Source organism: Meles meles, chromosome 8 (assembly GCF_922984935.1).
Source record: "Meles meles chromosome 8, mMelMel3.1 paternal haplotype, whole genome shotgun sequence".
NCBI classification, from domain to species: Eukaryota; Metazoa; Chordata; class Mammalia; order Carnivora; family Mustelidae; genus Meles; species Meles meles.
Genome location: NC_060073.1, coordinates 32,565,539 through 32,591,806, shown reverse-complemented (window position 1 = coordinate 32,591,806; position 26,268 = coordinate 32,565,539). Strand labels below are relative to the sequence as shown.

Here is a 26,268-nt window from a genome sequence, read left to right as displayed (position 1 = left end):
AGTTGACTCCCAGGTCTGAGAATTTTTTCCTAGTTTATTATACTGTAAGTAACTTTTTCTTTTGGTGATCCAAGATTGTTCTTTTGACTTATAATGCATGCAGTCTAGATCAAATAGTCTTGAGACTGCTGTAATAATCTGTCTCTGGTTTGCCATTTGTTTAAAATAAAAAAAAATTTCCTTTATAGGTTTGTCTGAAATTCTATCACTGAACAATCCTTTTAAAATTTAATCTGGGAATATATGCTTCAGAATTTGCTTTTGTAGAAAATGAAAGAAATCTCAAAATAGCTTTCTAATTATGATCTGACTTGTGTAGCTGATAGAAAACCTATGAAGGAGTGATTTAGAGCATTGTTATATTTATCTCATAGCCTGACTTAAAAGAATCATAGAATTTCAGAGATTCTAACTAAAAGAATTATAGAATGTAAGAACATTAAGGGACCTTTACAGGTCCCTAATAAAAGACTGTCAGATTGGAGAAATGAAATTATTGACCACAGAAAGGTAGAACAACGATACACACTAAATACTCAAAATCAAATAATACGATGGGGTTATAGATCAAAAACTATTTTCAAAACTTGTCCTTATGATCTGGTGTGTTTTTTTTTCAGTTATGCCAAGATTAAAAGAAAACAAAACCCAAGACATTTTGCCCAGTGCTTCCCAAATGAATTGATAACACACTTTTGTTAGTGTTGAAATTCACTAGAGTATTGTTTCACTTTTTCTTTTATCTATATAAAATAGCTAGAACTTTACTGTATTTCTTAGATATATTTTAGGCATTAAAAAATATTGAAGTATTGGGCGCCTGGGTGGCTCAGTGGGTTAAGCCGCTGCCTTCAGCTCAGGTCATGATCTCAGGGTCTGGGATCCAATCCCACATTGGGCTCTCTGCTCCGCAGGGAGCCTGCTTCCCTCTCTCTTTCTCTCTGCCTGCCTCTCTGCCTGCTTGTGATATCTCTCTCTCTCTCTCTCTCTCTCTTTCTCTCTCTCTCTCTCTCTCTCTCGCTGTGAAATAAATAAAATCTTTAAAAAAAAATTGAAGTATAATTTGTATGCAGTGAAATGTACCTAGTTTAGTAATGAGTTCTGGTTGCCTATTCCAGTATAACCACTACCATATCAAGATACAGAACATTTTCGTCATACCAGAAAGTTCGTTTATGCTCCCTCTTTCTCCCTAGGCAACCATGGATCCACTTTCACTCTTACTATAGATTTCTTCAGTCATTGTTTTAAGCGCTAAAAATTTCTTGATGTTTTACTTGGGCTTTAATTAACCAAGTTAATTATGATTTTTTAAAGGAGATGAATTTATTATCCCTTTACCTACTCCTAAAGAGTAAACCTTACTATAGCATATTACATAATATGCTTTGCACAAAAATGTTGTATAAGAAGTTTAGTTAGCACATTTGGGGTATGTTAGAAGGGAGTTGCCTGGGCTTTACATGTTTTGAAAATAACAACTGTCATCTTGCAGGGTATTCATAAACCATGCCATCTGAGATATGAAATACCTTTTAACATTTGTCTTAAAGTAAATCATAGATTTTAGCTAATTCATCCCCTTTTACTTGTTAAGGTTATTTCTGTTTTGACTAATTTTTCCTTTATTTTCAAATTAATTGGTTCTTAATTTTATTATATAAACGTATGCTTAAACTATTTTCTATGTCACAAATAAAATTAATGCTGTTTTGCCCATTTGTGTTCTAATTAAAGATCGAATAGATTCTTAAACTCAGTAATGAATACAGAACCCCTTCTCATTCTTCTCGGTTTTTTGATATTGACTTCAAATTGAGCATTATCCTTGGTGCAGTGTGGGATAAAATTGTTCAGAAAAGACTGTCTTTCCCTGAAGCAACTTAAACTAAACATTGCCTTTTCACTATCTCAAAATATTTAAAAATACAAAATACTATTCTTACATTCTCAGAAAGTGGTCCAAAATATTTTGTTTTAGAATTATGCTTTTCAAATTAGTTAAATGTATGGATTAAAATCTTATTTATGAGGATTGAAATAATCTGGGCTTGTCTTCAGTCATGCATTTGCCCCCTCACTCAACATTTGTTAGGGTTAGTACCTACTGTATTTCTAGGTACTATTCTAGATGCTGAGGATATAACAGGATTTATTGTTAGGAAGAAGACACATATTTAAGTACTAGTACCTAGTGTAATAAATGCTATGATAGAACTCTTGGGTGACTCAGTCAGTAAAGCGTCAGCCTTCGGGTCAGATCATTCTCCCAGGGTCTTGGGATTGAGTCCCCCATAGGGCTCCTTGCTCTCTGCCTGCCACTCCCCCTGCTTGTGCCCACTCACTCTGTCTCCCTCTCTCTCTCTGACAAAGAAATAAATAAAATCTTAAAAGAAATGCTATGCTATATATAGCATGTAAATTCTAAAATGTAGTTTCATAGAAAAGCCTGTGTATAGCACAGTGATTCAGAGTCCTATCTTTGTATCTCTTTGTACTGTCTTTGAATCTCACTTCTTGTTGTTAATGATCTCTGTGATTTAGGAGGATTGACTTAACCTCCCTGAACCTCAGTTTCCTTATCTGTAAATACAAGATAAGATTTTCTTGTTCTTTTTTTAATGAAGATTAAATGCAATAATGAGTGTAAAGCATATAGCTAGTGTCTTACATGTGATGCCTTATTTATCATCATCACTAAAAATTATGCCAAGATGCAATTAGAGCCATATAAAAATATAGCATAATGATATGCAAATTTAATTATTAGTGTTCAGCTTGGAAAATGTTAAAAATGTATGCTTTTTATCAGGCTTTCATTATTGTATGTGTTATAGATATATATGTGTATATACACAAATTGCTCTATAGAGTTGTATTTATGAAACTATTTAAAATACTATACTTAATGGAAAATTTAAAGATTTTCAGGAGTAGTTTTGATTAATTTTTCACATCGGATCTCAACACCTATGAAAACTCTTACGTGTTCAGTTAGAGAAATTAGTGCTGTTACCTATAGACTGCAGGAATGGGAGAGTAGGGTCCCACAGCAAATTTCTGCTTGTGGGTTTTTTGTGGTTTTTTTTTTTTTTTTAGATTTATATATTTATTTTAGAGAAGGGGAGAGAGAGAGAAAAAAAACATATGTGAGCAGGGGAGGGGTAGAGGGAGAGGAAAAGAAATCCAGACTGCTTCCTGAGCATGGAGCCCAGTATAGGACTTGATCCCACTACTCTGACCTGAGCCAAAATAAAGAGTCCGATGCTTACCTGACCCAGCTATCCAGGTGCCCCTCTGCTTATAGTTTGTGTAAGAGAAGTACGCCCCCTCCCCCATCCTGGGTTGCTGTTTGTAAGGAAAGAAGGACAAAGGCCTTACTAGTGTGGGAACATATCCCACCCAGAACAGACTTAGCCCCTCATCCTAATGCAACAGCATGGATCTCCCTTGTATAGGTAGGTGTTAGATTCAGTTTCAGCTTTCATGTCTTCTATTCCTGTTCTTTCTTCTTCCAGTCAGCTCCTGTCTTATCTGTGTAACCATCCTAACCCAGATGGGGTTAGCAAAATGAAAGTTCATTTCTAGGATACTTTCTAGAATAGACAAAATTCTCTCTCCTTTTTTTTTAAAGATTTTATTTATTTGACAACAAGAGAGCACAAGCAGGCAGGGAAAGTGCAGTGGGAGAGGGAGAAGCGGCTTCCCTCTGAGCAGGGAACCCCGATGCCAATGCTGGTCTTAATGTGAGGACCCTGGGGTCATGATCTGAGCCAACGGCAGATACTTAACCGACTGAATCACCCAGGCCCCCCTAGAGTAGGTGAAATATTCTTCTTCTTTTTTTTTTTTTAAAAGATTTTATTTATTTATTCGACAGACAGAGATCACAAGTAGGCAAAGAGGCAGGCAGAGGGAGGGAGGGAAGCAGGCTCCCCGCGAGCAGAGAGCCCATTGCGGGGCTCAATCCCAGGACCCTGAAATCATGACCCGAGCGGAAGGCAGAGAAGCTTAACCCACTGAGCCATCCAGGCACCCGTAGGCGAAATATTCTTGAAGCAAAGCCCCTTTCATCTTTTATCCTTGATTATGTGGTTCCTGCAACAACTCAAAATCTTTCTGGAGTTTTCGTTTGCAGCTCATCAAAAAAATCTGTGTATCTCATTGGTATATTGTAATTCTGGTATCCCACTGACCATATCCTGTTTTTACTGTAAATACTTATGTCTGTGGTTGCCTGTCAGCTAGAAGTCAAGTGCCTGAAAGGCAGGTATCCTGTCTCAGTTATTTTTTTGTCCTTGGTAGTACTAACTTCTTGTACCTTATATAATAGACTCTCACTTCACACATTGGTTAAATTACATTGGCTTCAGAAACAGAATAAAAGGGTAAGAAGGCAGTTGGCTCCTGTTATTTGGGCCTCTTTTTGTGGCTTGTAGTACTGTCCTCACTTTTTTGTTACTCTTTACAGGCTCATTGATGATGTTAGATAGTCCTTGACTCATGTGAACTGATGGCAGAATACAGCCGCAGCATGTGAAGTGATTTCATGTGTGGTGATCTTTGAGCCAATGTTTTGCCTACACCTGTCTGTCTTCCAAGGCTATCCACTGGTTGAATTGTATTTTTAATAGTTCAGCCAGGAGTGTAGAACCTTTTTTACTTTAGGTTTTCAGGAGTTTGAAGACCTACATTTTTGAGAACTCTAAATAGTGATGCATAAGGGAATATTGAGACCAGGAAGAATAAATGAGTTATATAGTTAAAGGACAGTTATCTGAAAAACAAAATAGGGAATATAAGTTTATAGTTTTCAGTTTACTAAATAAAAAATACTTTTCTTGGGAAGGAGAAATTAATAGTCATTAGAATTATAGGACTTAAAGCCTTTTAAAAAGCCTCAGTTACCCATTTTAACATGTCTTTCTGCTTCATAATAATCACAGTGACTCTTGTATACTTAAAATAATGTACCAAATTATTCCACAGTTTTAGTATTGGGCTTTTAGGAAGTCAGTGTTAAAATGAACTTCAGGTGGTGAAGCACTCACCTGCAACAGTTTATTGGTACATAATGAAAAAGGCCAGAAAACTTGGTTATTTCATCTTGTTTTGTTTGAGCCATGATCTTCTCAGATACATTAAGTAGATTTTAAACATTTTTTTTTAAGAATTTATTTTTATTTATTTGACAGAGAGAGAGAGAGATCACAAGTAGGCAGAGAGGCAGGCAGAGAGAGAGGGGGAAGCAGGCCCCCCCGCCGAGCAGAGAGCCCGATGCAGGGCTCGATCCCAGGACCCTGAGACCATGACCCAAGCCGAAGGCAGGGACTTAGAAGCTGCTGTTCTAGTGACTGGTCTGCATCTGGAACTCCTTCCAGTTCTGGTGACTATCTAGAAATCCCTATCTGTGCCATGAATGCCATCTTCCTAGGAAAGACAGGACAGAGAGAACTCTCTAAAGGGGATGGGGTGTGGTATAAATTAATTGTAATGTATATATTTATATTATTGTGCAATCAATTCTTATTTGTTATAATTATATTCTATACAGTTACATTCTATAAAGTTGCCACAAACACGAAATCAGCAAACACTGAACCATTGCTTCTAGGGGAAATACAGGGATAGGTTCCTATGAGCCTCTGGTCACAACATTTTTCATCAAATTATCAGTACATAATCTTGTTTTGTGTGTGTTTCTGTTTAAAGATATTTTAATATATATAGTTGATTCATTGACTTTTAACTCAGGGCCGAAAGTGCTGTAACTCCTGCCTAAAGAAAGAAGTTATCTAAAATATGAATTTTCCTGTGGAAGGCACATCACAGGCTTCTTGTGCTTAGGAACACTAGATAGCACTTAAACTATTCTTGGGGACCATTTTAAACCGTAAAATTAACAACAAAAAGCACAAAATGCAAAAAAAAAAATGTGACACCAAAGAGATTGTAAAAAGGGACACTTATTTGCATACATTATGAGAACTGAAACGTGGAGTCCTTGTTTGATTTCACCTGGAGACATGTATCTCAAGAGACAAGTTTTTCACCACTCTGGCATGTCTTTGAATCACTGCAAAAGCATTTAAGTGTTGATTTGGGGGTTATAAAATAATTTTCACAAAAAAAAATTTTTTTTCACAACTAGGCAGATTTACAGATAGGAATCTGTGAATAGTGAGGATCAACTGCATTTATGTATATTTAAATTACAGGGTGAGCTTCCTCCTCTTCCCCACCCCCCATTTTAAAAAAATTTTAAGTTGTATTCAAAATTTTGTTTGCTCACATTGTCCTTTATTTTTACAGAACAGTGTATGGACAGATAATTTAATCAGAAATCAAATATTTATTCTCTTCTATGTGCTAGGTGCTTACAAATAGTGGTAATGTGGACAAAGGTCTTTATTTTCATTAGTAGCTTATAGTTTAGCAGCATTGTTTCCATTTTTCAGGTGAGGAAGTTTCGCACAGTTGAATAACTTTTTTAAGGTCACAAACAAAGCTAGAGTAAGAACTCATGGTTTGTGGTCAGTGCTGTTCTGATTTTCTCTTCCTCTCTATTTTGAAGTCTCCCTTCTCATCCCGTAGAATGTCTTTCAAAGAAATTCTTCCTTGGCCCTAGTTCCCTGGTTGTCACTCCTCTCTTCTTCTTTGCCAAACATTACTTGACTACCATCCATTGCCTTCTCAACTCACACTTTTCACCACTGGCATTCTTCTAAATGGCACCTGTTTTTAAAAGGCCAGTGTCCTATTTGCCACATTCACATGGTGGATTTGCCATGACATTTGCTACTCTCACGTGTCTTCCATCTGCCTTGAAACTCTTTTTTTTCTGGTTGTCCTAATAATCTTGTTGCTCACTGCTGTATTTTCTTTTCCAGCATCTTTTCCTTTATCTGATGTATTACTGTCTTTCAGACTTTTATCTTTGACTTTCTTCACTTATTACCAAATTACGGACTCTCTCTCTCTCTCTCTTTTTTTTTTTTTTAAGTTTAGTTAGTTAAGTAATCTCTACACCCAGCATGAGGCTTAAACTCACTATCCAAAGATCAAGGATCGCATGCTCTTCGGACTGAGCCAGCCACGAGTCCCCTAAACTAGAGACTCTTAATCTGAGGTATGGTGCTTTTGGAGGTCTATTTATTCCTCAGTTGTACGCAGTTGTGTATCTCTCTTAGCCTAGGTTTTTATCACATTCTTGGGGGAGTTCCTAACTCAAAAAAGTTGAGAAAAACTGCTCTTTGTATATTCCTGAAGATTTATCTGCTCCACAGTTGACTTCCAAATTCCCCAGCTTCCACGTTTTCCGTTGACTCCTGCCTTCTGTTCTCAGCATCTTTAGCATCATCCCTCCAGAGTGAGTGCTGCAGTGCTGCAGTAGTTTCCTTATTGTCCCATTCCATCCTACTGTCAGGTTAAGTTTTCTTTGTCTTTGAAACAAAAATATTATGTCTCAATCATGCAAGTAATGTGGAGTTTTAAGTAGAGAAAAGTCCATGTTTTTTAGTGTACTATAAAATTCCTTTATTATCTGAACCCAGTTTCACTTCTCAGCTTAATTTCTCATTACTTTTCTTACCCAAACATTCGTTTATTCCTTTCCAGTATAACTTAGTATTTTGCGATTCATATCTCTAATATCCATCTTAGTACTTTTCCTGTCTCATATTTGCTGTTTCTCTCTGCCTGGAATGCCTTTTCCTTCCCTCCCTTCTACAGTTCTTCTCCAGGTCAACTCCTATTCATCCTTCAAAACCCAGCTAAATATCACTTTTATTAAGAAACCTCCTTCCCTAATTTATTCTGTTAACACCTTTTCCATTCTGTCATCTTTTCTTAACACCTCATCCTTTCCTTTGTATTATAATGAATTGTTTACATGTGTGCTGTCCCCCACTGGACTTTGAATTTGTCAAGGGCAGGGATCCCATTTTATTCATCACAGGATCTTCATTGGCTAGCACAATATCTTACTTGTAAGGTGGTTAATAAGTATTTTTGGAATGGATAAACAGATTCTTGGGCTACCAGTCTTGCACATGGATTATATTTTCTCTATCTGAATCAAAAAATCTTAAAAATGTTAAAACATATTTAAAAAACCATGTTTCAGCTGTTAACTGTCTCATGAAACAATGGCTGAGTTGCTGACTGCTTCTTTAGGCAGTATTTTACTAATCATTAGGTGGCAGTAGTGTGTTGTACTTAACCTTTGCAATTTTTTTTTTTTTTAAGAATTCATAATCTTAATGTAGTATCCAGGTGTAAAGGACACAATGGTAGTACTTTTATACCTAACTTTTTGAAACATGATCTTGTTTTCAGCTAGTAAGGCATCTTACAAAAACGAACAAGAAACCCAGCCATGTCATTCATTATACATCTCTCACCTACCTAAACTGTATTCACATTCATTATGGAATTACTATAGCACCATCTTAACAACACTTCCTCACCAATTGTTTAACGGCTGTTTCATAATAACAGTGATTTGCAATAAGGAAAACCAAAAATTATCTCAGAGGATATGTGTTTTCTCAACATCCTCAGAAGCTTATTAGTCCTCTATCTCAAAAAGAGTATGTTAGGTTCATTGAGTTTAACTATAGTTATTTAAATGCTTTAAAAAAAAAAAACTCATGAGTTTCTGTCAATACTAAAGTCAGTTCTCTTGTTTATTGTGTTTCATTTTAGGTGAATTTCCCTCATCACTAGGTAGAATTGCCACCACCTTTCCAGGGTTTTGCATGTCATCACATCATTAAATTTAGAACACTTACGTATGAAAATGTCAATGCTTTTAGTATACATTTCATTCCCATTGTAGTTTCCTAGTAGCTTATAAAGTTAAATCACAGAATTTATATTTTATTTAAAGAAAATCTGTACATTTTTGGTCCATGGCAGCATTTCTACAAATAAAAGAAATAGATAACTTGTAGAAGAAGCCATTGCAGTGTTGATTCAAATATGAGCTATGTAAAATAAAAATCTTTGAAATTCTCTTTCTCATGTCTTCATTTTCTTTTCTATCTTAAGGGTAGAGTACCCAAGGGAATTCAAAGCCAGTTTACTAGTATCACTAATGTGGCAGAATGATCAGTTAATAAAAGAAAAGCATGAAAGCGTTGACAGAATGCACTACGTAATTAGTACCTGATGGCCTTGATGACCACAGAGCAGAGCTCAGAATTGCTACAGGAGAGGAGCTCTGTAGGATCTGTAGCTGTATGTCACCACTGTTATTTAGTTTGGACTTTTACACAAAAATATCTTCACTGGACCCAGAAAGCATGTGAAGTTAGCCACTGGGGGTATTGGAGGCAGAGCATTTGTCTTAGAATTCTCTGTGTAGCTAGTAGGTCATGTTGACTTATCATCGAAAACTTGTCTGATACGATTTTGGGGGTAGTGGTGTCTAGCTTCTTATTTAAATTGAATATAATGTAACCCAGTGCACAAAATTTAAATTTTTTGTGTCTTATGTGCAAAGAAATAGGTCATATCACACTTGATTGCACCAACAAAGAAAAACAGGCATGTGACTAGCAAAAGGAATTGGTGCAAGCTTATATTTTAGAGTTAGTAAACCTCCTAGTAAAAATACAGTGGAGAGGTCAGTCTTGGCCTTGAAAGGGTTTTGCTTGGATTGCCATGATTATGTTACTCAGCCTTATATTTTACCTATTTCATTTATTCATTTCTGTGAATCCTGTTCCTACAATCTACCTCTTAATTCTTTATTTGAAAACATCAGCACATACTATAAGTATTGCATGGCTTTGTTTCCTTTCAGTATTTTTCAGTTTCTTTCCTCACTTTTTCCTTAGCCTTCCTTTTTCCTTTTCTTGCTCCTCTTCTGTTCTCTTTCCCCTTCTTCTGCAGTCTCCCGTTCTCTGCCTTCTCCTGTCTTCCTACCCACCTCCTTCTTGTTCCTTTTCATCTCTTAGCTCTTCTCAGAGCTGCCAGTGATCATACTATATTGACATTTAGAATATTAGAGTGACATGTCAAAGAAGTTTTAAAGATAACTGTGTTCAAGAGCCAAGCTATGGAAAGAACCCAGATGTCCATCAACAGATGAATGGATACAGAAGATGTGGTATATATATACAACGGAATACTATGCAGCCATCAAAAGAGATGAAATCTTGCCATTTGCAACGACATGGTTGGAACTAGAGGGTATTATGCTGAGCAAAATAAGTCAATCAGAGAAAGACAATTATCATATGATTTCTCTGATATGAGGAATTTGAGAGGCAGGATAGGTGGTTTGGTGGGTAGGGAAGGAAAAATGGAACAAGATGGGATCAGGAGGGAGACAAACCATAAGAGACTCTTAATCTCACAAAACAAACTGAGGGTTGCTGGGGGGTGGAAGGATAGGGAGAGGGTCATTGGGATATGGACATTGAGGGGGGTATGTGATATGGTGAGTGCTGTGAAATTTGTAAGCGTGTTGAGTCACAGACCTGTACCCCTGGGGCAAATAATGCATTATATGTTAATAAAAATTATTAATTATGAAAACAGTAACTGTGTTCAGAAGACTAAAAAGTCTCTTTAAAAATACGGTGTTGAAATAACTCTTTTAGAGAATAGAGGCAATCATTAGCAATTCTGGTAGACCAAAGAGATTCTACTTCTTTTTTTTTTTTTTCAGATTTTATTTATTTATTTATTTGGCAGAGAAAGAGCAGGAACACATAAGCAGGGGGAGCTACAGAAGGAGAGGGAGAAACAGGCTTCCCTGCTGAGCAGGGAGCCCGATGCAGGGCTCAATCCCAGGATCTTGGTATCATGATTGAGGCAAAGGCAGTTGCTTAACCAACTGAGCCACCCAGGTGCCTGGAGATTCTGTTTCTTTATACTGATATACTGTTTTATACTTCAGTGTGAAGCCTTACTCTTAGGCTGTCTTTGGGGATCATGGGACTAAGTTACAATAGTATGCTATTATAAATAAATTCATAGGACTAGTCATAAGAATTCCTTAAGCTCAGTTTTCATGTTATGTAGCCAAATTTATAGTTCTAGGAGAGCATACTGTTTTTGTCCATATATTAGTTATTCACCAACATTCACAGAGGAACTAAGGAAGGTAGCTTTTATAGATTCTTAAAAACCACAAGTGTGGAGTGCCTGGGTGGCTCAATCAGTGAAGTATCCCACTCTTGATTTTGACTCAGGTCATGATCTCAGGGTCATGAGATCCAGCCCTGCTTTGGGCTCCATGCTAGCTGTGGAACCCACTTAAGATTCTCTGTCTCCCATTCCTTTGCCCCTTGCCCATCTAAAAAACCCCCAACAAGTGTGCTTTTTAGTTAATTACTGTATGTATATATGTGTGTATATGTATATGTGTACATTTTTATCATTCTTGTCCAAATTGGGCAGATGCACAGAAACAGAAAGTAGATCAGCGGTTGCCAGGGCTTTGGAAGGAAAGGGGAGTAGAGAAGGACTCCTAATGGATGCAGGGTTTCTTTGTAGAGTGATGAAAATGTTCTGAAATAAGATGGTGGTGATGTTCGTACAACTGTGAATCTTCAAAACCACTGAATTGCATATTTTTAAAAAGATGAATCCTATGGTATGTGAATTATATTTCAATAAAACTGTTATTTGTTAAATAGTTAAATATTTATAAAATAAATAAATAAATAAATACAGTCATAATTGTAAGGTTTGATGGATTGGGAGATAATAAAAAGTACAAGTTTATATCGGAAAAATTAAGTTTTTGAAAAGGAGAATGGCAGTTTTAACTCTCTATCTTAATTTCACTTAAAAGGATTGTAATAATATGGGCCCTACTCTGTAGGACCAGCTGTGACTCTAGTCACACAAATTCTTGTTATGTGACTCTAAAAACACTGCTTTAACTTACTGTTCACTCAGATAACATAACTTGATATTTATTCTTTCAGTTTCTTCAAATATAAGACAGAATTTTGTTTTCAAGTTCTGCTAATTATAAGCTACCAACAAACATTGGTAATTCAGTGTTGAAAAATAGGTGTATAGGGGCACCTGGCTGGCTCAGTTGGAAGTGCATGCAACTCTTGATCTCAGGGTTATGAGTTGAAGCCCCACATGGGGTGTAGAGATTACTAAAAAAAATGAATAAACTTAAGGAAAAAAGGGTAGAAGAACATACTTTTTGGGAGGTAGAGATAGCAATGAACTGGGAAAATCTGTTTAGGAAAAGGGGTTGCCCTTACTTATCCTTTAAAAAAATATATATCAACTTGGGAATTTCTGCTTTTCCAAAGTGGTAAAAGGATTAGGTTTTGATATGAGTAATTGTGCTATCTTCTGATTGTTGATCCAAGGACATCTTCCCCTCCCCCATTGTATATTTGGAAGAATAGTAACCATTGCCAATAATAGCAAGCAGAACTAAAGAGAAGTGTGGTAGGAAGACTTTCCTGCACCTGAAGAATATTAGACAAGGTGATTCAGTACCCTTTCCTTTCTTCTCCATCTCTTTCCTTCCCAGATAAATCCTTGTTATAGAGGGCTATTGTGGAAGTTTGTTGTATTGTAAAATGGTGGAGGGAACCTGCTCTCCCTCAGCCCTGGTTTGTTACAAGTTGGTTAAGAGACCCCCATTGCCTGCATCCTTACCTTATGTAAACCTCAGGGGCCCAATGGTGGGAAGTACTCTGACCTCTTGCCTCTCTCCTTCCATGCTTGATCATGTTTTCTGGCAGTATGACCACCACAGCAGAATGGGGCTGGCAGGCAGAAATTCTGGCGTATCTCTCAGATGTGGAAGGAAAGGGAGTTCTTAGAGTTGGCCCTGGCCTCTGTAGCAGCTGATCAGGACTCAACCAGTGCACTTCAGCCGGGGTATGTTGGAGCACAGACCTCCTGGGATCTGGGACATACTTTAGAGGAGTTTTGTGGGCAGATTGGAGGAGAGAAGAGCTTGAGAAGCTGTTTTGTGAGAGAATCAGATGGTGGCACCTGACTGACTCAGTTGGTGGAACATGTGACTCTTGATCTTGGGGTCAGGAGTTTGAGCCCCACACTGGGGATAGGGATTACTTAATAAATCAAAGTTAAAAAAAAAAAAAAAAGAGAGAGCGAGAGAGAAAAGGCAGTGGTTGGGAGAGGTTTAGGAAGTGTTGGGGAGGGTCTCCTGTGACTGTCAGTGTTTAGAGAATAAGAGCAAAGAAATGCAGTTATTTGGAATTAACTTTTAGTGACTGAACTGTTTTTTTCCTTGTCTTGTTTTGGAAGGAAGGAAAATTAAGGATGTGATAAGCACTTTCAGGGAGAACATCCTTGGTTTTCATAAAATTATCAAAGATTAAGAAACTGCTAATTTTCATAAACTATTTTAATAGAGCGTATATTTAATACTTTCATAAATCAAAAGAAGCTCTTCATCAGTAAAAGCATGGGACAGTGGTATTCTTGCTGTCAGATATTATTACGATCAGATGTACGAATGCCCTCTTACATAATTCGCTTAACTTGACCTTTTCAATTTTCTTTCACAGCCAGTGTCTAAAGAAATGGGTTTACTATCTTTAGAGGTGATGAGTGCCTCAAAATGTAGTGAGGGTTGGATTCATGAAAGCAAGAAGACTTCAGATCAAAATGACCCACAATAAGCTTTTATTCAGTGTTTATGTGTGTGCCGTGGTTTGAAGTTCCTCAGTGGTATTCTGCTTTATAGTCTCTTTGGAATGTGTATCCACTGAAATGTCATGGAAATTCGACATTGGGCCTATTGGGGCTTGGCAGGACATTACCTGAATGAGATTCTGTCCACAGAATTATTGGCAAAAAAAGTGAAAAAATGCCATGGCATCCAGTTCTCTTTTTTGCCAGATACTGATAAGATCTCCTGATGTTATGATAGATACTCTCTTTTTAGTAGTATAGAATTCATATAGGAAACATGAACACTTTCCTTTTCAGAAAACTGAGCAAGGTAGAGAAAAGGACATCAAGGACTATTTTTATTTTTTTTTAAGGTTCAACCTTTTCCATATTCACACATCCCACAGTTACACATCCATTTTTTCCCACGTATGCTCTTGAATTTATTCCTCTTAGTAAGAGTCTGTGTAATCCATATCTCATTCTTCAGTTTGGAAAATATTTGAAGAAGACCACTGGGCTGAAGCATATCCCTGAATCATATCTGTCCATGTGTTAGCTGAATAGAATGACATAGTTAATACTTGTTTACTAGGAAGGAGTGTGAAAGCAAAGATACAAATGTACAAAGCTCAGATTAAACCTAAAATTTGCTCCTCCTTCTATCTAGTGCTGACTATCTAGTACTGACTAAAATGAGGAACTTTCAGACTTTGTATTTTTGGGGAAAGTTACATGTACAACTTAAATAAGTATTTATGGAGGATATTTGTAAAGCGGGGCATTGTGCTTATCTCCTCAGAGCTACAGATATAGTTAAGATACAGTATTTGTAGTAAGTGTTTTAGAGGAGGGCTGAGTCCCCAAGTAACTAACTATCAGTTCCCTTAAAATTAGGAACGATGAAGCAGTTCAAAAGGACACACACACACACACACGTCTCATCCCCTCTGGGTAGGGATATTAAACATAGCTTCATGGAAGAGATGCATTCGAACCGATGGGGGATGTTTCAGTTGAGACAACAGTATAAATAAGGCATGGAAACAAAGGTATGCATGTTAAGGGATGAGATCTGAAGGACTAGTGTAGAATGACTAGGCATAAATGCTGTAATACTGTAATAGAACTGGAATGGTAGGTTGAGGTTCTTTTATTGGAGGACTTTACCTATAAGAGTAAAGACCATGACTGTCATTCATTGTATAGTAGGTTACCTATTAAAATTTTTGAGCCGGGGAATGACATGATTAGTGTTTTTAAGGCTAGGCACGTGAACTTGGAAGTGGATGCATGGATTGGAGAGCTTTAGAAGGTGAATGCTAGAGAACAAGAAAGCTACTTTTCATTTAAACTAGGTTTGGCACTGAGAATAGAAAGGACATTGTGTAGGCAGAATCTACTGAATTTGGTGGTTCATGGGATGAGGGAAAGGAAGGTTGCCCTGTTATTGTAGCCTGGATTATTAGGAAATGTATTTATGATTCTCTTATTCACTCATTCTTTCAGCTTTTATTGAGCATAGTGGTGAATTCAACAGGAGGTGAAACTAATTTTAGAGTCTGGATGATAAATTGGATTTTGGACATGTTGAACTTAGGTAGTACTGATAAGATAGCTTTTAGGTGTTTTGAAATTTGGTTATAGAGTTCAAGAAAGTTTGAAGCTAGAAATAGAGAGCTAGCATCCTGCTAATGATATCAAACACATCTTTTACACAAACCAAAGTACTATGTCCTCAGGGTCCACAATGATAGATCAAATAATACCAGTATAACAATTTGGGAATTTTTGTTTAATTAAATTTGCTCAAAGTCATTTTCATAGTTGATTGTTACTTTCTCTTTACAGTCAATATTTTATAAATCAAAACAGCATAATCACACATGTGTAGTAAAAGGTTAATGTGTGATTCCCTTTTTATTTAATTTTAGATTTAAGTAGCAAGCTATCAGTAAAGTAAAGCAGTATGTCCTTTTAAAAAGGAATGTAAGAAAGACATTGAAGGGACACCTTGGGTGGCTCAGTTGGTTAGGCATCTGCCTTCGGTTCAGGTCATGATCCCAGGGTCCCAGGATTGAGCACTGCATGGGGCTCCCTGCTCAGTGAGGATTCTGCTTCTCCCTCTCCTTCTGGCCCTCTCCCCTACTCATGCGTGCTCTCTCTCATGTGGTTTCTCTCAAATAAATAAATAAAATCTTTTAAAAAAGAAAAAGAAAGGCATTAAAACTGGTAGATCTCTGTTTAAGTGATCTGAAATAATACCTTACTGTATAGTGGGCAGTTTACCATAAAACTGTCTTATACACTTTCTTTAAAGAAATACCATTTCATTTCAACTTTACATGTTTCTTAGCCATTAGAAAAGGTCATTTGAAGTTAATGAATATATGAATTTGCACTAAAATCTTTTAGAAATTGCTAGAATTTTTACAGTGTATTGTAATACGCTCTTCTCAACTTATACATACTTTTAACTTTTGTCCTTTTATTTTATTTTTTAAAAATATTTTATTTATTTGATAGAGATATCACAAGTAGGCAGAGAGGCAGGCAGAGAGAGAGGGAAGAAGCAGGCCCCCTGCTGAGCAGAGAGCCCAATGCGGGGCTCTATCCCAAGACCCTGAGATCACGACCCGAGCTGAAGGCAGAGGCTTTAACCTACTGAGCCACCCAGGCGCCCCAACTTTTGTCTTTTTAGTAGAAAAACACTTGTCTCTGTGTTAAACCTATCAGTGGACATTATTGAGTATTCAATAGCTGAAGCCTGATATAAGTTGTATCCTCCTCTAAAAATAAATCAACAGGTTAAAATACTACTGGCATATTGTTCAGATTTCATCAGCTTCCTCATCATCGACGTTGGCATTTGTGCAGACAATGAAATAAAGGGGCTGGCATTTATGATTAGTGAATAAAAGTTATCAAATATAAAAAAATTTTGACTTAGAACACTTTATGTAATTTTCATTGTGGTGGTCTAGGTTAACAATTGAGGAGTGTCACTGATTGAGCATTTTTTTTTTCTTTTTTTGTGAGTGGATACCTACATGGAGGGATGCATCTGTCAAGGAGAAATGTTTACAAAGCACTAATTTTCTGACTTGCACCCAATTCTGTGTTTTAAGCTGTAGAGGCTAACATTCTGCTTCTCATACTTTAGCATGGATAATAATTGCCTAGAGAGTTTGTTGAAACAGATTCTGGATCCCAAATGCCCTCCACTCCTCCCAGGTTTGGGATGAGGTCATCTTCTCACGAGGTCTCAGGTAATGCTGATGATGCAAATCTGAGGACCACATTTTGAATTTCTCTGGACTGACATATTGTGATAGTCACTCCATAATTAGTTATTTAGAAAGCACTTGGAATTATTATGTGGAGAGGATCAAAAATCAAAATGTTCCATATTGGACAACCCTTTGCCAGAGAATCTCAGCTAGTCATAATTAAGAGTTCCTAATGAAAACTTTAATTATTAATTAGATAATTAGTTAGGATATAGATAACATATATTAATCCTGATATTCTATTACATAATTTTCTGTATATCTTATAGTTGCATGAGTGATCTTATATTTTCAGATCAAGACAGTTTCTTATCTTTTGTTTGTGTTCATTTTTCTCATCCTCAATTAGTGACATGGGGACTTAAAGAATATAGGATTATGTAATTGATAAATTTTGCCCCAAAGTGAGGAGGTTAAACAGATCATAAAGTTGTAACTATCAAATCACTTGAGAGTAGTAAAATAGCAGTTTGCTAAAACTTTGGAGACAGACACCTCTGTACTGTTGTAATAATCACAGAGAGACACTCTTAATATTTTTAGTATTGTGACATATTTATGATATTTTAATTTTGAATGTACTTAGTCTTCCACTCAGCAATACTTAGCTTTTTTGAATATTGTAAAGTTTTTTGGAGGTTGGCATATGTACTTATAAAAGCAATAAAAGTATATTTTTATACTGTCTGTGATTTAAACTTTTCACTAATGTGTATTAGTCTTTGTATTAAATTTCTATATTTTAATTATATTTTTCTCTCAATATTGGAAGAAATTTCTCATTTTTTTCTCTATAGCTTAGAAAGATTTTCTAATTTTCTTTTTTTTTTCTCTTTATTAATTTGACAGAGAGAAATCACAACTAGGCAGAGAGGCAGACAGAGAGAGAGGAGGAAGCAGGCTCCCTGCGGAGCAGAGAGCCCGATGTGGGGCTCGATCCCAGGACCCTGGGATCATGACCCGAGCCGAAGGCAGAGGCTTTAACCCACTGAGCCACCCAGGCGCCCCCTCTAATTTTCTTTTAATAATAATAATAATAACTTTAATAATTTTAGTCATGTCTAAAGATGTTTGTCTATTGAGATGTGGTCAACGTAGAGGGACCATTACTACAAATGTGGTGGTTTAAAACAACAGAAATGTATTCTTCCACAATTCTGGAGTCTAGAAATCCAGAATCAATATAACTCGACCAAAGTCAAGACTCTAGGGGTGAGAGTCCATTCCCTGTCTTTTCTAGTTGCTGGTAGAGTCCCTGGTTCATGGACTCATAACTCCCAGTCTCTGATACCATTATTTGAAATCCTTCTCTGTCTCTCTGAATGTTCTTCATACCATCTTCTCTTCTGTGTGTCACAGCCCCTCTGCCTCTTTCTTATAAGAATACTTTGAATTTAGTAATTCAGAGTACTTTCCGTTTAAAGATCCTCAAGTTTACACATTCAAAGATCCTTTTTCCTTATGTAACACTTTACAGGTCCCAGAGATTAGGACCTGATATCTTTAGGGGCCATTATTAGCCTACCATAGAATGTTTTATTCTCTTTTAGACCTTCGTTTTGTTCTGAAACTTGCTGTCAAACCAGATTGGACTGAGGCGCCTGGGTGGCTCAGTGGGTTAAAGCCTCTACCTTCAGCTCAGGTCATGATCCCAGGGTCCTGGGATTGAGCCCCACATCGGGCTCTCTGCTCTGCGGGAAGCCTGCTTCCTCCTCTCTCTCTGCCTGCCTCTCTGCCTACTTGTGATCTCTGTCAAATAAATAAAATCTTTAAAAAAACAAAATAAAACAAAAACAAACAAACAAAAAACAGATTGGACTGAGGCTTTTAGCACCCTAAATAACATTTATTTGTTTGCTAATAATTGCCATTTCTTTCTTTCTTCCTTTTTAAAACATACAATGTACAGGGGTACAGGTCTGAATAATTGCCATTTCTTTTCTTTTCTTTCTTTTTTTTTTTTAAGATTTTGTTTGTTTATTTGACAGAGATCACAAGCAAACAGAGAGGCAGGCAGAGAGAGGGATGGGGAAGCAGGCTCCCTGCTGAGCAGAGAGCCCGATGTGGGGCTTGATCCCAGGACCCTGAGATCATGATCTGAGCTAAAGGTAGAAGCTTAACCCATTGAGCCACCCAGGTGCCCCTAATAGCCATTTCTTAATTAGACTCTGTATCATAGAATAAAATTTATTGCATTCTAATAATAGCACAACAAATTAGACCTGAAAAGCCTCAGATGGTGAGTTGCTTATTTAAAATAGCAGTCAGGAAAATACCAAGTTATTAAGAAAATGTATTATGCTTGGACTATCATAGAACTGATCTATGACTCAATAAAATTTAGTGATAGTGTCTCATTTTGGGTAGCCACAAACTAATTCTTGATTTTGTAGGGCTTTCTTGGTAAAGCTTGTTACATAAATCTTCTTCACATAGTGTTAAAAGAATAGGTCACCTAGCTAGAGAACTTTAATGTAGCAAACTCTGTTTTGGTTTGGGGATGTTACTTAAATGACCCAAATGTAGGGACTGCCTAGACCTCAGTATGGGAATGACTTTTATGAGCATCATTTGATAAATCATTATCATAAAAAGATGAAATAGTGAAGCCTTTGTTTCCCTTTCTTTTCTTCAGTCATTATATTAATTAGCTTAAATATTTAAATGTTGATAACTGTTAAATTTGGCATAGGATGAGACATAGTTTGCCAAAGGGAAAATGGAAGCCTAATTCTCTTTGTTTGCCCTGTAATCTTTGTCTCAGCATGCATAGTGTTCTTCCGTGCAACCAGATAACACAATAGCTTTTGCTCTGCTAGCAAGAATCATCAGCAATGTGAAAAGTTCAGCATGAAAACACATTCACTGTCAAAATCAGTAGTCTACATTATGATTAAAAATTTATATACTTTATGATTTCTGGATTGAGGATTGAAGTCACTTTACTTCGTGTTACTTGCCACAATTGACTGAGTGACTTTGGCCTTAAGCAACTTGGATAATGCATGACGTTACACTTACAGATATTTTGTATTCTTTCAATGTCTGTAAAAGAGTCAAAGAATTTAAGTGAGTATGCCATTATTAATTGATGGGTATGCGAACAAACCATATTAATATCATGAAATGTAAAAATGGTGGGGTTTTTTTGGTGTGTTTTATTATAAAAACTTGGAAGAAAAAGGACAAAAACGAAAGGAGGAAAAGTAGTCTACTAGTTCAAGGAGATTCCCAAGGTAACTTTTAAAATTAAGGTATGTTCTGTAACATATTTGATAAAGCTTTCAGAGTAATTACTGGTGGCAAATTCTAGTTGAATACTATCAAGTGGTTCCTTGTTTACTTGGGAGTGAAAAAATGACACGTTTGAATATCTGCTACTATGGTCCTCACTTTATTTAAGTGAAATGTCTCTACATTCACATAACCTTTTCTCGCTTATTTGTTCAAAGACTGCTGAAATGCAAATGACATTGATTCTTTCAGAACGAATAAATAAAAAGAGAAGGGAGAGCCATGGAGAATATAGGGGGAAAAGGAAATAATATAAATGAGATCTCTAGTAAGCCACATTTTACATTAGCATTTGAGAATTGATGAATTTGTATAAAACATTCTTGTTTTGACCAAATACTTTAAACAAATTACTGCATATTGAAAACATTTTTAAATATTTCTTAGGTTTTGAAAACACAAGTGAGAAAGATTTACTAATGAATTAACTTATATCCCAATGTTTTGTTTAGTTCTTCAAAGTTGTTTCTTATCGGGGTGCCTGGGTGGCTCAGTTGGTTGAGCATCCGACTCTTGGTTTTGGCTCAGGTCATGATCTCATGTTCATGAGATTGAGCCCTATGTGGGGCTCCGTGCAAGGTGGGGAGTCTGCTTGAGGTGCTTTCTCTCTCCCTCTGCCTATGGCCCTCCCCCTTCTCGTGTAGGGATGTGTGTGTGTATGTGTGTACGCACGCACCCATGCTTCTCTCTATCTCTATCTCTAAAATAAATCCTTAAAGCAAAAAAATGTTGTTTCTTACCAATCTGCCCTAGAATAACCATTATTCTAGGTTATTCAATAAAAGTTTTTGTTTGGGGATTTGTAACTTTAAAATCTTCAGGGCTGAAAAAAAAAACCTTCAGGGCTGAGCTGGAAGGTGAAAGGTATTTATTTTTAAGTATGATTGTATAATCTGATTTCCTAAGAAAAAGCTAGTAGTTCAATAGTGATGGTTTTTACAGCTAAGCACCTTATATAAGGAAAGTGTCATACCCTGCATACTTTGTGCCCTTTCTTTGTCATGTCCTGCTCGTCTGCAAGTACCTATTTCTGTTTGCGTTAGTCATCCTCTCTAGGTATATTGTCCATGAGGCCAGTGATTCCACCAGCAAATTATCCAGAAAATGCTGTCTTTGCATGTTGTGACAGATCATGTCACTGGTGGATTTATAGCTACTCCAGTCGTCTAATTAACCTGGCAGTTGTCTCCTGTGCCCAGTGCTGTTGTCTCATTGCTTTGGTATCTTAGTTTTCATCTTCTCATCACCCTCTTTCTTAACTAAAACTTAGATTTACAAGTTTTGGGGTTTTTTTGTTTTGTTTTAGTTTTTGTTTTTAACCTAACCTCATCAACCCTCTCTATTCACCACCCCCTTTATTTTTGATTGGCAGTATCATCCAGATAAACAAAGTGCAGATGTGCCAGCAGGAACAGTGGAGGAATGTATACGGAAGTTCATCGAAATTGATCAGGCATGGAAAATTCTAGGGAATGAAGAGACAAAAAAAGAGTATGACCTGCAGCGGCATGGTGGGTACTTGGGGTGAGGAGCCATAGCAGACTGGCAACTCTTTGAAGCGCATTCCACAGCCGTTCCTGAGGAGCATTTTCCAGCCTTCCTACCAAGTTATTATTGCCGCCTTGACTCCTCCCCTCCATCACTATTTTTAACTATGCCCTCTGTTTAGTAGTGATTATTGTGTATCCATTGAGTAGTTAACAAAACTACTAGGATGTCGCTTCTTTGGAAGCCATGAAAGCTGCTTTTTCTAACTAATGAAAAATGTTTAATCACACATTTCTAATTAATGTTTAATAACTTATTTTCATTAAATTTAATTATGTACTCATTCAGAGTTTAATTGTAGCACTTTTTTTAAAAAAAATATTTTATTTATTTGACAGAGAGAAATCACAACTAGGCAGAGAGGCAGGCAGAGAGAGAGGAGGAAGCAGGCTCCCCGCGGAGCAGAGAGCCCGATGTGGCGCTTGATCCCAGGACCCTGGGACCATGACCTGAGCCGAAGGCAGAGGCTTTAACCCACTGAGCCACCCAGGCGCCCCTAATTGTAGCACTTTTAACAAAGTGTACTGTACAAATGACAGTCGAAAGGAGGGTACTATTGGGGATAACATCATAAAGCACTGTGCTGTCTTTCAGCTTGTTTTAGGCTAGGTTTCCTGATTGTCTCCCGAATAAACTATTCTTTATAAGATTGCTATAAATAGTATTTTAGGAATGCACCTTTCCTAAGCAGTTCTAAAAGTCATTTCTTTTATGCATTTTAGAAAATAGCTTCTTAAAACAGTGACAAGCTCTTGTGAGAAAGAAAGGGAAAAATGTAGGTCAGGTTTGTCACACATAGACTGCAGTTACACGAAGTGATAGGCTGTCTTTCAGCAGTGGCCTTGGGATAGGAGTCCCTCAGTCTTCTATTTGAACCTTCAGTATGCACCCTGCATGCTAATGGGGGAGAGTCAATAATCAGTTACAGCCTGTGGGGAAAACACTCAATTGCACTCTGCAATAGCGCACCAGGTTCAACATTGACTTGAATGTGTTGATAAAAGCTCACTGTCTCTGTAGTTGATTATTGAATCCCCTCCCATGCCCTACACTGGCACATCATCAAACCTAACAAAATGATTTTAAGGCTCCAGCGACTACGGTTCTGAAAATTTGATTTGAGAAACCAGGCTCACTTCAAAATGCAGCATTAGAGGTAAAGCCAATGATATATATGGAATGCCCATATTTATTTTCAGAGGGCATTGTACTGATAAAATTAAGTATTTATAACTTACAGGCAGTGTGTGATATCTTCGTGTATAAAGACTTCATGAGCTATTTGTTCAGATACTGGAGAACTTAAGAGTGACTTTCATCAGACTAAGCAGCTCTAAAGCCCTACTTTTTTAAGACTGATGAGCTTTTTAAAAATATTAGGAAACTAGGGGCGCCTGGGTGGCTCAGTGGGTTAAGCCGCTGCCTTCGGCTCAGGTCATGATCTCAGGGTCCTGGGATTGAGCCCCGCATCGGGCTCACTGCTCGGCAGGGAGCCTGCTTCCCTTCCTCTCTCTCTGTCTGCCTCTCTGTCTACTCGTGCCTCTCTGTCAAGTAAATAAATAAAATCTTAAAAAAAAAAAATATTAGGAAACTAATGAGTGTATCTTTGCAATGAATTTGGGTTAATTTTCAAATATGGCTAGAATATTGGGTCTTAACTATTTGGTGCATATATAAGTATCTTGCACATGTTGTATTTCTTTTATAAATATGTTTTACTTTTGGCAGAAGAATGTACAAGTGGATGAATTCTATTCACAGATCTCTTTTTAACCTTGGTTCACATGATAGTATTTTCTGTGAAAAGTACTGAAGCTATACATGAATTTGTCACGTGAGAAATTATCTATGTGCTTTTTGCCCATCTTTACCAGTCATTACTTGTGGGTGACAGTTTGCTTAAGATAAGGATAATCCACAAAACTGTACTTTGAGGGGTGTAAGGTACATACTCGCCCTGTGGCTCTGCATTTTTGCCACTCCACAGCCTGTGTACTGTTAAGAACCTGTCAGTAAGGGGCGCCTGGGTGGCTCAGTGGGTTAAGCCGCTGCCTTCGGCTCAGGTCATGATCTCAGGGTCCTGGGATCGAGTCCCGCATCGGGCTCTCTGCTCAGCAGCGAGCCTGCTTCCCTCTCTCTCTCTCTGCCTGCCTGTCTACTTGTGATCTCTGTCTGTCAAATAAATAAATAAAATCTTAAAAAAAAACCCAAAAAAAACAACTAATCTTTCTTGCTAGGGAATTAGGGTATTGATAGACGAGAAATGGAGAGAAATAGGAAACAGTTAAAAGTGAGCAATAGAATTGCATGAAGGAAAGTTTAAAAAAATGTTAAGAACAAGTAATCAACAGCTTTAACCCTTTCTCATTGCCTTTGGGAAGTCCTTGGAAATGTGAATTTCTATTGAGCTTTTAGTCCTTGGTTTTAAGGTTTTAATGGAGATAACTGCAGCCTACAGGATCACGGGGGACTCACAATTGTAGATCATTGATGAGGCCACAACAACATTTAGACAAACTAAATACAGTGAGAAATGGGCCTGATTCATAAACCGATAAATCAGCAGATCTGTTTGGAATTTACGGTTTGCTTTGCAAGTTTTTCAAGCAGGTTCTAGGAGGACAGTAGAAATGCAGCTTTTCCTGACCTTTTACTATGTCAGATCTAAGTACAAAGTATTTCCTTCATTACCAGCAGCTCCAGATGGTGAGAATGCTTTACTTTTGTTTTAAATTAAGATTGGATTGCTGTTCAGATAAGAAGTAGAAGTCTCTTATCCAAATATAACTTGCTGTTTTTAAGCCTTGCATACTAGAGCTATTTTTAAAAATCTCATAATAAACCTAGTTTCATCTTGTCATTTCTTTTGAATGCTGACATTAATTTTTCCTTCTTGACCCATCTTCAGTAATTGGCTCCTCAAAAGAAGGAAATGAACTTGAACTTCTAACAGTGAGGATTTAGATTCGATAGAAGGAAAACCTTTGAGAGTGATAATTTGTTAAAGACCAGGATAGGTTACCAAGAGAGAGAGAATTTGTTATAACCAGGTCAAAGCACTCTTTTTTTCTGGGTCACCCCCTGGGGACATGGAAATAGCTTTGTTATACAGAACTCTTTTTGCATGTGGTGATAGTTCATTGTAGAACTTTCTTTTCATAGGGTGTGCTTTAAATATGTTTGTTTCCTGCCTTCCATTAACTTGGAGTATAAAATCCATTAACTGTAATACTTGGGAAGGAGGCAAGAGACATTTTATTTATATGTTGAATGCTTTCTCATATTTCACAGCTCAAAGTTGGTGCTCTGTTGTAAGAAAACGCTCATCAATATTGCCCACAACCATTTATTTCTCTAAGAGATCGTTTAAAGGGGACCTTGACGTCCATATTTCTTTGCTTCACAAAAGATACTATCCAATGAGTTCTAATAAAGCAAAAGTCTAGGGTAGATAACCCCAGTAAAGTACATATATTCTTTCTTCGCCATTTCCACGTATCTAGTCTTAGTCTTAGGATATTTTTAGGGCAATGTTAGCCAGGCTGAAGAAAAGCACATCTAAAAAAGGATGAGTAATATTCAGTTCCCAGATACTATACATTTTGAAAGCAGTGTTAACTAGTGAATTTAATCAATTAGTTCCAGTTGGCATATTTACCTTCTTGTTTCTAAGGATGCTTCCAAAGGCTTGCTTCCCATGTTCCTTTGAAAGGCATATAGTTATTCAAGATTAGGCTTTGCATTTCTAGACAACCAGATGAGCACTTTGGAAAATCTTTTCTGGATTTATAAAATGTTTAAGTGAGTAATATCTGTTGAATAGATTTTGGTGCCCTTACAAATGTATGGGGAGTTTTCTCATATATTAAGCACATTAAAAAATGCATCAGAAGTATATTATGGGAAAATAATAGGGGTCATGATTCAGTTGCTTTGTAATATATGACAGTCACACAGATGTCCAATGTCTCAGTGGCTCTACAGAGTGACACAGCTGATGAGTTAGGTTTACTTCTTTGTGACCTGACGTAAAAAAACCTCCAAATGAAATCAGTCAGGTTAAGTAATGTTTTTAAAAAATAAGTGGATAGTGTTTGGAATCCTTCGTGGTATATTATTTTATATTAAGATCTATCTTGGTTTTCTATTAGTGAATTGTTTTGGTAATGTGGAGTCTTCACCTTACACAAGCAGACAAGTACTTGGATATCCAAAATAGCCTGGCTCAGGAGATTGGGCCAGACATTGTACAGTCATTGTGTCTTTACTCAAAGCTAATCAGCTACTCTCCCTTAGCTAGATACAAAAGGTCATTTCTGGTGTTGTGTTATACAATTTACATTGTCCCTTTTATAAGGATAAATATTTGAGAATGGGAGATAAATAAATTGCAGGCCAAATACGAACATATCTTTAAAACCCCACCAATGTTAATGTGTTAACATGTAATTTTTTTTTTTTTAAAGGATTTTATTTATTTATTTGACAGAGAGAGAGAGTGAGA

General features: G+C 36.9%; 1 protein-coding gene across 4 annotated transcripts in view; it reads left to right on the top strand.

Annotated features, from left to right (window-relative positions):
* DNAJC24 (DnaJ heat shock protein family (Hsp40) member C24) overlaps positions 1 to 26,268 on the top strand; it is a 61,426-nt gene that overhangs the window by 22,608 nt on the left and 12,550 nt on the right. For all 4 annotated transcript variants that reach the window (XM_046015567.1, XM_046015568.1, XM_046015569.1 and 1 more), the window contains exon 3: positions 21,589 to 21,727. In XM_046015567.1, the coding sequence (XP_045871523.1) occupies positions 21,589 to 21,727 (139 nt within the window). The remainder of the gene's footprint in view (positions 1 to 21,588; positions 21,728 to 26,268) is intronic.